Here is a 12,727-nt window from a genome sequence, read left to right as displayed (position 1 = left end):
ACATAGATTATAATTTATCATTAAACATTATCATAGATCTATATATATATATATATATATTTAATTAAATGTTAATTGTAAAAAAAATGTAAATAATTTTAATTAATTATTAAGAGCGTTAATAGAAAATCAGTCTTTAATGCAAGAGATACAAAGATTGCGTTCAATTTAGCGCATCGTTGTTTGAATTTTTTTTTCTATACATTGCTATTTATATATTATATATATTTAACGACTATTTTTTATTAAACAAAAAAAAAAAAAAAATGAAATGAAGTAAATGAATTTTTAGTTTATTAATTTTTTATACCTTTAGGTAATAGCATTACTTGGAACAACATTTCTCATAGATTTCGATGGTATACCTTAAAAGCTTACTTTGAGGTTAAATTTTCATACTTTAATGACCAGCTTCTTTAATCTTAAAAAGTCCGTTCTTTAAAAAGACTTTGCCAAAATTAACCTCAATAATTTTCCAACAAAGTTACAACTCAAAATGCAAAATAAAACAAACGAGTTTTTTTCCATTTCTAACTTTTCGAGCTCTGACTTTCCATTATTACCCGACTAAAAATTAACAATTCCCAGCTAAAACTATCAAACTTTAGCTTCAAACCTTTACTTTTATACTTTTTTATAATGCGACGTTCATATATTAAAACGCCCAGTATTAATTTTTTTTCGACATCCAAGAGATCGATTGCACGAGTCTCGATTTAACCAAACAACAAAAATTTCCTTTTCTATATCATCCTATTACTATTCAACTTTTCTTTTTTTTCAATTTCATATCGCGGTATGCGTATTCGTTTAAGTCCCGTACACCGAGTCCCGGCGGATTCGAATTATGGTAACTTACCATATTTTACCGTCTTAACAATAAATTTCCTTATTTTACGGCAAAATACGATGTTTTACCGTAAAACGCAGTACATGGAGAGAAAAATGTTGTTAGAGTAAGTATACGTATCGTCATTCTGATTATACACTGAATACTCATCTTACTTAACCCTTTAGCGCTTGGCCTTGAAACCCCACTTTCTTGTCAAGCGGAGTCTGGACCGTCAGAAGCGTATCAAAAATAAGGAATAAATTTTTCTAACCTACGTTTCAAGCGGCTGAGTTTAGCCATGTAAACAATACTAACTACGGTACTGTCGATGATCCCACAGTCGAGCTGGAGTCAGTGGAAGGATACACACCTCACACTATTACTTCTGTGTTTCACTCACACAAGCTCGCTGCGCGTTATGATTCGTGCTCCTCCCACTCATCACACAACAAGACGATTTAAGACTCCCTGGCGCTAAAGGGTTAATGATACGCCATACAGCCAATTCAGCTATACAGAGTATCCTCACAGTGGATTGTCAAAGTGACGATCGTAACCTTATTTTAAGTGTTATATGAATCTCAGATATGACTTTTGCGCAAGCTTAATGATTTAGGCAACCGAGAACGATCTATTGTGTAGCAAATTTAACTATAGTTAAGTCTGCAAAAGAATGAGCTTTTCTCTCACCATTTTCGACAATTAAATCATTACTGCGAATGCGCATTAGTGCAAAGTCATGGACTTCACCATAACCAAGTAGTGGGAGAAGAGAGTTACGACCAGAGTAGAGAACACAAAAATTAAAAGAAAAAATTTATGTATTGAAATCCTACCGTACCCTGGTAAGACAAAAATCTCTAAACATAAGAAGAGGTATTCTCGCTATAGAAGCTCTCCTCCACGTCGGAGCGGAGAATACGGTAGTGGGAACTAGAACGGTGATCACTGTGTGTGTCCTCTCGTAACCGAGTTAAAATTTTATTATTAAAGTAACATAGCGATTTTATTATTACTAGGGTAATGAAACATTCAAGCACATCCTCACGGTAATCTGAATTAGGAGAACATAGAAACAGAAAACATAGCTGACGTAGCCTGCATGTGTATAGAGTAATGACTTATATTACTCAACACACATACTAGGTACACTCACTCTCGAATTCAGTGTGCCTCTTTTTAATGCTGAGAAGGGAAGAGCAAGAGAGGACCCCTAATTTCACGAGTAAAACTAAAACACATTCGCGTTAGGTCTCTAATTCCTTTATTTCTGCTCAAGACCGCAGTCGCGTGATTTATGAGCCATAAAACCTCGGCCCTGACATCATGCTTGTCAACCGATGATTCTAGCTTGTCCCCCAAGAGTTCTCGTTTTAATTACCCAGTAACAGGAGCCACTCAGTAGTCGCTCTGGTGTTGGGCGATATCTCTTAGATGGCACCCCTCCATTCGTTAACTTGGAGGCCAAGCCGGGATGACGCGTGCCACCAAGAACAAGTCCATGATTACGCTTCCAGAATATTCCTAAACTAAGCATGCATTAATTCTCACTTTTCTAAGGAGACGCTGAATTTTTTCGGATAACCAGCATCCGAATTGAAAATTTTATTAAAAAAGAAACCCTCAATTCGAATATCGAATAATCAAAGAAATGATTTAATTATTTTTCTACTCTTTTGGCTTGACCTTGGATACCGCACGTGCAGAATAAACCACAGGAGGAGAAGCACATAAAACTAAACGCTGGTACAGCAAGCATCTCTTTCTCTAGAGTACAAGATCCAGGGGCACGGCTCGGTTCCCCTCGATTTCGAACTATATAAACCCGCAATTTTTCGGTCTAATTGTCCAGTCTTCAAATCTCAGCTAAGCTAAAATTCTGTCGTAATATTCGTCGTACCACGCATCAAAGAAATTATTCCGCACGGTTCTCAACCCTCAGCATACTGCCAAACCACATCCACCCAGGGGTGCTGACTGAGCAGGCGTTGAATACGGGGTCCTAGTCAGTATATTATACAATTTACAAAAAATCAACGATCTTCCAACCAACAACAACCATCAATTATACAACGGAAACTGAATAAATTTTATAATTAACAATTGTAAGTTATCCAGTCGTTATTATTATTATTTCTCTAGAATAATTCTCCATATTGATCTTATTCCTCATACTCATTACCGTAACGACGAGGTCTCCGTCGCCCGAGTAAAGTACTTAAGTGTCTTGACTCGAAATAAGAGACTGTACATGATATTTGTCTTTATTGCATGTTAGACGTAACAAAGAGCCCATTCTTTTGCAGACTTAACTATACACGGTTTTTCACGCTGGCAAAACAGTTACATCAATGAAACTACATATGTGTTTACAAAGGTTATTTGTCGTTATTTTAAATTAAATAAATCTATACTCACCTTACACCAAATATATATCATTGCTATAATGATACTATAAACGATTAAATGAACATATGAGTATTCGTAATTAAGGTAACCGTATCGTTATTCTGATGATACGTTATTTGAAGATACATTAGATAGTAATTCTGACAATATTTTTCTCTCCGTGTACAATATGGCTAAATACCTTGAAGTGTACTTTATGATATTTTATGGTACAATGTCGCAAGGTCCAGTCGTACATTAATATTCTTCACTTTATGGAATACTACCATGAAAGTACGGTACTGTAATTTTTCTGAATACCGTAAATTACCGTACTTAACGGTATCTACCGTAATTTTTCAGCAATTTACTGTAATTCGAATCCATCAGGAAGAATACCAGACACGAGAATATTTTATTGATTCTTTTTACAACATTTTTCCCATTGAACGGTATGATTTAAATAGCAAAATAATAATAATAATAATAATAATTATAATAATAATGACGATAATATTAATCCATTAAAGTCAGTTATCGAAAAATACTATTGCAATCTTTGATAGTAATCATTTCGATGTCACGTACGACACCGGAATAGTTACTATCATTAATAATATTAAATTTATGCTACGTATTGAGCGTTGTATTGCCAATACTGGTAATGAAACTTGGGCATGGATTATTGTTGTCTAGCCTATCACCACTTTGGAGTGAAAAATGACGATATGACATATACTCCGGTGGATTGGGCGCCAATGGCTGTTCCCGTTTCATAGCCGCTCTTTGTTTTTTCATTTTCATGTAACCGAGTATCGATACCAGGACAATAAAAACAATGAAACCCATACAGCTACCGACAATTAAACCCAAACGACGCGTTAATATATTTGTTAATCCTGTACGCTCGGAAGTTGTGTCGCCGGTTAAAATTGAATCAGGAGCATCCAGTGTTTTTACTTCTGTGCAACGGGTCATGGGAGAGTTAACCATTACTGGGTGGGCTAAAGATGTTGTGGTAGTGTCTAGTAAATCGTCAGTAGTATTCCACTGCAGGGATGTTAAGTCTTCTGGTAGTGGTGTCATCCAATTTCCCAGGCCTAATACGCATATTAGATACTGGGTACTTGGCTGAAGTTTTGATAATTGGACAGATCGAGCTTTTGGATCCAGTAATTTACCTCGTATCTATTGAAGGAAAGAATAAAACGTTATTTTTATGTTCATGTGACGAAATTATGCAGTGGTTTTTTTTTTTATCAACTCTTTGGGAAAAATTAATGCTCTGACTAAATCGGGAAGAAAAATTTCGCTTATTTGAGTACTCACATTGATATACTTGAATGAGAAAAAAAAAGTCATATAAATTTGTTTTTTCAATTTTTTTGAAAAATTTAATAAATCCGAGGATAGAGCTACTGTAGATAAATTGAATAGTAATGCATGAATTACTAAAAATAACATATGACCTTATTAGAAATTTTTAATTAGCACAGGAAGTGATTAGGAACGAGTGAAGATAATATGCTCTTGTTGGTACTCTTTTTACGCGGGATTGAGTGAGTAACAAGAAAATGCTATTGATTTTTTTGTTAAAAATGTTTTGCACTCGAAACATTTGTGAGTTTGGATCTTTTATTTTAGGTACGAGCTTAATTTTGCACAATAACTGGCTATTTAGAAAAAAAAAAAAAAATATTATATTGTGTGATACAAATAAATACCTCGTTGACATTGTCCAAAGTATGATAGGCAACTTGGTATCCATGTAAACCAGAGTGATTGCGACTTTGCCAGGAAACTAGAACGGAGAATGGCTGGATGTCTTGAATAGCGAGCTTGATGACAAGAGGCGATGAACAAAAGGCACGTGGATCAAGGTCAAGGAACACTAGACCACGCAATTCTGGTGGTTGCTCACAACGCAAAGACCCGGTCGAAGTTGACGACGCGGCAGATGGGTCGATAGATTGCATACCAACACGGTTATTGCTTGTACGATGGTCAATACCCACTAACTTTTGATGGTCACGTAGCCATTCCCATAGTTCTTGTGATTCACACCCACAATGCAGTGGATTTTCTATAACCAAAAATTTAAACGGAATTTCTCAAACTATTATTATTTGATTTTAGATTATAATTTAGTTCGTAAACCTCAAAGAAAATAAAATTATTTTTTTTTTTTTATGTGGGAACTTGAAAGTTGCAATCGTCACATAAAAGTTACGATCAATTTTATATTAAATCTTGAAAGACATAGGTACGTAAAGTTTATATCTATTGGAAGCGATAAAATTCGATTTAAGAGCGTGGGCTTTCAAAGTTTACGCCCAATCAATAGTATACAAACATAAACCTTTTTTTTTCTTAATATTTCAATTCGGGATATAACTTTTTTTTTTTTTTTTTTTTTTTTTCAAGTTACTATATTATGAATTAATATAATGAACTACGAATTGACAGATCGATTTATTGAACCCGTTGATTGGTAAACTAAACTATCAAAACTATCAATCGATATATGAAACTATAAACCGTTAAATTGAATCTATAGTCGATATATTTGATTTTGAATCGATACATGGAATTTTTTAAATCAGTATCTGAAAGTTATAAAATGAATTAAATAATACTTTGTATAATTTTACCTTCAGTTCGTAGGCTTCTTATTTGTGTCTCCAAAGGCCTGAATGCATTCAATGGTAAATTTTCCAAATAATTCCTACTCAAATCTAATAGCCGTAATTTTTTAAGTGGCCGGAAGGCTTCATTAGAAATTGCATTTATCCAATTACCATACAAATGCAGCTCGACCAAATTCACCAAATTTTTAAACGTTTCCTTTCCCACGACTCCAATGTGATTGTATGACAAATCGAGAACCTGTAGCATCTTTAAATCTGCTGGAAATTCTTCCAATTCCTTAAGCCGATTGCGGGTCAGATTGAGGATTCTTAAGTATTCCATCCCCTGCAAACGCTCCTTAGGCAGTAATTCCAAGTTATTGGCGCCCAAATGGAGAGTAAGCAAATTTGGTAGAGCCCGAAATGCACCCGGAGAAACACGTTGGATGCAATTTTTGCCTAAAAATAGATGCATCAATGCTGGAAACGCTTCAAAGTCCTGACTCGTCACAATCGACAAATTGGTTCCCGTGATATAGATTTCTTGAAGCTGAGGGTAAATCGCATCGGCAGGAAGTTCGTGGATTCTCAATAGAGGATTCCGTGTAAGATTTAACCACGTCAACCCTGGCAAATTTTGTCCAGACAACGCAACTGCTGGTAACTGTAGGAATTTATTTTCCGACAAATCAACGCGTCTAAGTAACGGTGAGTTTATGAAAAAATTAGCTGGCAATGCAGACAAATAATTACTGCTCAAATCAACAGCTAATAGACGTGTCAAATTGGACATCGCAAATCCAAACAGTGATTCAATTCGATTGTTACTCAAATCTAGTTCTCTTAAGTAGACGACGTTGGTCAAACTTCCCATGTCTACAGTGACAATCCAGTTATGTGCAAGAGATAGAATCTCCAAATTGTCAACGCTCAGTAGCGAAGCATACGGAACTTCCATCATACGGTTGTGATCAATCTGAAGCTCCCTCAATTGCCCAAAGTGTTCAAAAATACCCGATGGCAAATTACGCAGTGAGTTGTTGTCCAGCTGCAGCCTCGTTAAATTCAAATTCCACTTGAATGTCGTCTCTTCCAAATGCACTAGTTCCACATCATCTAGAACAAGTTCTTGCAAGTTCGGCAGCCCGCGGAAATTCCGCTCGCTCAAATAAGTAAAATTATTCTGAGCAACAGTCAGACTCTTAAGACTTGATATTTCCAGCTGCGTTAACGCTTCTGCAGTCAGGAAGTTTTGGTCCAAGTTCAATTCCTGCAGCTGGCGCAAGTCAGCGAAGGTCCCATTGTCAACAGAAATAATCGAACAGTTTCTTAAATTGATAATTCTGATGGGTAGCTCATGTAAGAACATCGCGGCATGCAATTTAGTCAAATGATTGTTTGCCAAATCAAGAATCCGCAGCTTTTTCAAAGCAGTCAGAGCATAAGCTTCCAAAAAACGCAGGCCATTGTTTTGGAGATAAAGCTCTTCTAGCTCATGTAATTCCGCGAAAGTCCGTGTAGTGATTCGCTCCAGTCGATTCATACTCAATTCAATAAATTTCAATGCCTGCATTGGCTTAAATGCCGAGTCCTCGATTGAAGCTATCGAATTGTTCGTGAGATAGAGACGTTCCACCAAAAGGAGGTCACGGAACAAAGCTGCTTGTAAGTGTGTAAGCCGATTATGTCCGAGCCACATAATTCTCACTGACGCCTGTCCACGCAAGGAATCGTTGTGCAACACGGCAAGTCCGTTACTGTCTAATTGAATCGATACTAGTGATCCGGCTGGAGTTTCTGACCCCCCCGATCCAGACAATTGAAACACGTCCCCTAGAGATGTTAGCTGATTGCCTTGTAAATTTATGTGTTGCAATGAATTCAATGTCTTCAAGGCACCAGTTTCTATGCCAACGATTGCGTTGTTTTGGAGATGGAGTTCCAGAAGCTCTTTAAGGGGTGTAAAGACTCCGCGTTTTATAAGAGTGATTCGATTTTCTTGGAGACGTAGCTCGCGTAGTTGATTAGTTTGACTGAAAGTCCCGGGTTTGAGGTCCGAGATTCGATTTCCGTCGAGCGAGACTGCGGTCAAGTTGCCGCAGGTGGTGAAAAAGTCAATTGGAATGCTTTCAATGAAGTTATTGGATAAGTGTAATTGGGCAAGCTGGTGTAAGCTTGCTAGACCTCTAGCATCTACGCGGCGGATTGCGTTCTGTTGTAGGTAAATCACAGCAAGATTATCACTACCAATAAATGATTCCGCGGGAAGTTCCAGAATGTTGTTTTCTGCCAAATAAACTTCACGGAGTTCTGGAAGCCGACTGAAGACGCCGCTCATGTAATGAATATGGTTGTGACTCAGCTCGATGTTGCGAAGTCTGGGATTAGATTTGAAGGTCGAAGTGTCTAGGAAGACAATTTTGTTGTGGCTAAGATCAATGGATTCGAGGTCAGTCAAGGAAATAAAAGCGTCCTTGTGGACGGTTTCAATGGAATTATAGTAGAGGGACAGGGTTTGTAAATATGGGCAGGGAGCGAAACAATCAACAGTCAATTCGTCGAAATTGTTGCTACTGAGATCTAGGACCAGAAGACCTGAGAGTCTTGAGTAGCCATCATCAGGCAGTTGGGAGATTTCGTTCCAAGCCAGGCGAAGAGTCGCCAGATTTTCTAAACGACGCAGCGCTGACATAGGAAAGAGACTCAGCTTGTTTTCTGAAAGGTCCAGATCGCTTAGTGTGGCCTCTAGACCAGCGTAGCTGTGCTCAGATATTTTGGAGATCATGTTGCCTTTCAGGCTAAGCTTCAGTAGTTTCAGGCCCCAGAAACAATAGGACGGTAGATCTTGGATTAGATTGTTTTCAAGATCTAGAGCTGCCAGCTTGTGGAGCTCAGTGAGAGACTTCTGAGGAACTTGGGTCAGTCGGCTGGACACTATAGTTAGTGATTCTAAACTATCCTTAATAGGAAGGAACGCTTTCTCATGCACATCGTGTACATACGAATGCGAGATCTGAAGATGTTTAATTTGAGAGCCCGGAGGAAAAGATCTTAGACGTAGTTCCACTATGCTTTTGTCAAGCTCATAGATACTCAGTGACTGGACCACTGTCATTGGACCTGAAAACAAATGGAACTAATTTTTCACATGCCATCAAACATATACCAATCTTAGTACTTCTTGCAGAAGAAATTCGTCCAACCATCTCTACGTCAATGGCCCCAAAATTAAAACTACGACTTACCTCCTTCGTTCAAAACACTCTGCATAGTCTTTCTCAACGTTTCCTCATTGGCCCCTGCGCATTCCAGAAACAGACCATCCTCAAAATTATAACAAGGACAACCTGGAATCTGTTCACTCGGTGGGCATTCGGCAGACTGGCTGTTTACATTGGGCGCCACACCCACAATGATCATAACAAATCCATAAACTAGGAACTTCCTCCATCTTTGGCATCCATCTTCATTGCCTATGTTATGATTATTCTTCAGTTTCAATTCGGTGGCCATTACGTATCCTAACATCCGATTGGAACTTCTGCAAACAAATTTAAAAACTATTCTGATGAAAAGTGTGCAAGGCTGCTTTGTTGACATGACAATTATCACAATAATAATAATAATAATAATAATAATAATAATCATCATCATAATAATAATAAGAGAGTATTATAGGAATGTAAGTATGAAAATAAACATTAAAGGAGATAGAAATGGAAATGAGAAGAGAAAATAGTAGAATAGGTTGTAAAAACTGTAGATATTGTGTATATGCTTTATAAATGCAGCAGTCTGTTGTCGTTTATACGACCTGTGAGCGTAGATAGATACTATTATTATATTCTGTCTGTTTATATATTATTCTCTTGCCCGGTATTCTCGGTGTACTGGGTTTAAACAAATGTGCATACCGAGATATGAAATTGAAAAAAACGCGAAGTCAAATAACAATGGGACGATGTATGGAAAAGAAAATTCTTATTGTTCGGTTAAATCTAGACTCGCACAATCGATCTCTTCAATGTCAAAAAAATAAAATAAATATTCGTTATAATAACATATAAACAAGTCGCATAGTGCAATAGTAAAAAAATGAATCGATTTTTTACGGAGATAACCAAAAGTATGATTTGAAACTGAAGATCGATAATTTTAGTTCGGGTTCGCTTGTTTTAAGTCGAATGATAATAAGAGAAGTCAGAACTGGGAAAGTTAAAAATTTTGAAAAATCGTTTGTTTTAACTTTGTTGAAAAATTATTGAGGTTAATTGTGGCAGAGTCAGTTTCTATGATTTTAAGTTTATAAATTACGGAATCATTGAGTTTGAACCGATTATTTTGCTTCGGATTTGATAACTCGCGATCTAGTTATCCTAGAGTAATTTCAAATAATCTGAAAACCGGTTGAACGATTTCATGAGCTTTGAATCAAATCAAAGCATCAATATATGAAACATCCGGAAAACATGTCAAAAACAGTGATTTTTTTAAATTTTTGTTGATATTATTTAAACTAACAAATCGATTGCAATAAATTATGTAACGATCATTAAAGACTATAAAAACACAGGGCCGGTATAATTTTTGAAACATATGGTGAATTACATAATGCGTTATCCGGAAAAAATGAAGTAAATTATTATGTTTTAAATTTTATCGCGGATATCTTTCGATCTAATCAACGGTTTTTGAGGTTTGAGGCAGCATTAGACGTGGATTTTCAGCCTCTAATGCTTAAAAGTTTTTTGAATCAATTGGTTTTGTAATAATTTGAGTTTATTAAAAAAAAAAAAAAAAAAACTTTTATGAAATTCTTTCGACAACGAAATCTCGTGAACGATTATTCCGGGTTCGGTGGTTGAGGTAGCATTCGATGCAGCTTATAGAGCTTAAGAGCTAATTCGGTTGTAAAATATTTCAATTTGCTAGTTTAAAAAACATTCGAGAAAAATGTAAAAAAACAATTTTGTTTTTTATCCATTCACCGACGATATATCTCGAATGAATTATCAAACTGAGACGGTTTTAGCGGCAATCGAAATTTTTTATCGGGTTCTAGAGGCGATGAAATTTTGGAATTTATCGATTGAACAGTTTTTGAAATATTCATGAACAACAAATAAAAAATTCTATTTTTTTTCATGTTTTTTTGAATATTTCAGAGTCTATTCGATTAAATGATTCCAAATTTTCATAAAATCTAAGTCCAAACAGACTCTTTTGAATGCCACAAGAACCATTGAAATTTGTTGATTTATAAAAAAGATATGGCTTACATCCACACACACACACGCAGAAATCATTCTGAAAATGTCTGAATAGCATCTTAGGAACTTCAAATTAACGCCGACATCTGGTCAAAATTCGATTTTTGAAAATCGAGGTGTAAACAATAATTTGCAAAATTTTCGAAAATTTGCAATTATCTCAGCGGGAAGTCAGAAAACAAATTTAACTTCAAATTAAAAGTTTTCAAGGTATCTCATGCAAATCTATTAAAAAAAAATTTATGCACCTAAAATCCTCTACGAAAAGTCAGTGCCAACTTTATAAAAATTTATTCACAACAAATCCCGAAATAAAATCAATAATAAATATTCACCATATCGCGTCATCCGACACTTTTATCACGTACTTCTTGTCAACTGCTCAATACAAATATAAATGTAAATATAAATATGAATATAAACTGACATAAAAATAAATAAAACAACCTAGAAGTTCCAAACTGTCGATCTCAAGTGAAAAAGACCGAGTTTGTCAACTACGATCGTCACTAAAATAAATAGCTAAACTCAAACTCTGATTCAAGTATTTTTTCGTAAATAAAACTTGCTAACTCAATGAGAAAACAAGCACAATGTCAATATGACCTTAATAGAATTTTAAACTCTGACTTTTCTGTCATTTTTCTCAAACACTTTTTTCTGCGCTAATTTAGTTTTTTTCTTCTTTTTTTCATTTTTACTGGGGTATAAAGTATAATGAAGCTTAATGGTCAGTTGAATAGTGCACTTTATACATGATAACTATAATAATAACACTAGGAGGGCAAAAGTTTATCGTTGAGTTAAAACAATTTAGAATTCACTACATTTCGGCAGACAAAACCAAGTCTCAACTTAAAATGTGTCCGGTATGAATAATAGACAGCAATCTCTGCACTTGTTCAGTAGTCTAAGGGTTCTAATGCAACATTTAAACCCTTTTGGAACAACATTTATAGCATAGTTTAACTTTAGTGGTTAAATTTCAAGTAAATTTGCACTTAATCTATGATTGTTTTTAGTCATATTTGGCTGATTTCGATTTAAATGGATGCTTTTAGTCATCACAGTTACTTAGGATACTCAAATAGTAGGTTATGTATGTTCAATGCTAAGTAATTATTTGAAAAACCATATAGGAGTACTCAGTTAATTTGTAGGTTAGAAATACTACGGCTCCTTTAAACTGAAATCGCTGATAAACTATTGATTTTAGGATTAAAATTGTCAGAACACTTCTTGCAGTAAATTTAATTTGCTACAAAATTGTCAGAGACCATTTTTTTGTATCAGGAATAGCTTAGCGAGAATATGTAATTAATTATTAAAACGTTAATCTTTTCCCATTCAATCTGGAATAGTTGAGCAGAAAATGTTTGAAAAAAAGTGCATTAAGTTCTAGGTTATGAATGTAGAAGAAGACGGAAAACTCTGCAAACAATAACCTTAAATGAAGTGACTTGAGTTATGATAAAAAGAACGGGAGGTAAGCAGACGGAAATTATAATAAAAATAAAATAGTGCGCTCTTTAAATTTATTTGAAAATATTTAGCTTCGCTTTGTATTTATAGAAAATATTTAACAATAGATTAATCTACGTATTGACCTA

At 35.4% G+C, this 12,727-nt stretch overlaps 1 protein-coding gene across 2 annotated transcripts in view; it reads right to left on the bottom strand.

Annotated features, from left to right (window-relative positions):
* Nucleotides 1-82: 82 nt before the first annotated feature.
* The window catches only part of LOC103580617 (chaoptin), a 52,744-nt gene continuing 40,099 nt past the window's right edge, over nucleotides 83-12,727 (bottom strand). For both annotated transcript variants that reach the window (XM_008562437.3, XM_008562439.3), the window contains exons 3-6: nucleotides 9,093-9,388; nucleotides 5,872-8,967; nucleotides 4,945-5,303; nucleotides 83-4,408 (exon numbers count right to left, since the gene is read on the bottom strand). In XM_008562437.3, coding sequence (XP_008560659.1) covers nucleotides 3,851-4,408; nucleotides 4,945-5,303; nucleotides 5,872-8,967; nucleotides 9,093-9,388 — 4,309 coding nt within the window. In that variant the 3' untranslated portion in view covers nucleotides 83-3,850. The remainder of the gene's footprint in view (nucleotides 4,409-4,944; nucleotides 5,304-5,871; nucleotides 8,968-9,092; nucleotides 9,389-12,727) is intronic.

Source organism: Microplitis demolitor, chromosome 4 (assembly GCF_026212275.2).
Source record: "Microplitis demolitor isolate Queensland-Clemson2020A chromosome 4, iyMicDemo2.1a, whole genome shotgun sequence".
NCBI classification, from domain to species: domain Eukaryota; kingdom Metazoa; phylum Arthropoda; class Insecta; order Hymenoptera; family Braconidae; genus Microplitis; species Microplitis demolitor.
The sequence above is the reverse complement of the archived record's forward strand: the minus strand, read 5'-3'. Positions and strand labels throughout refer to the sequence as shown.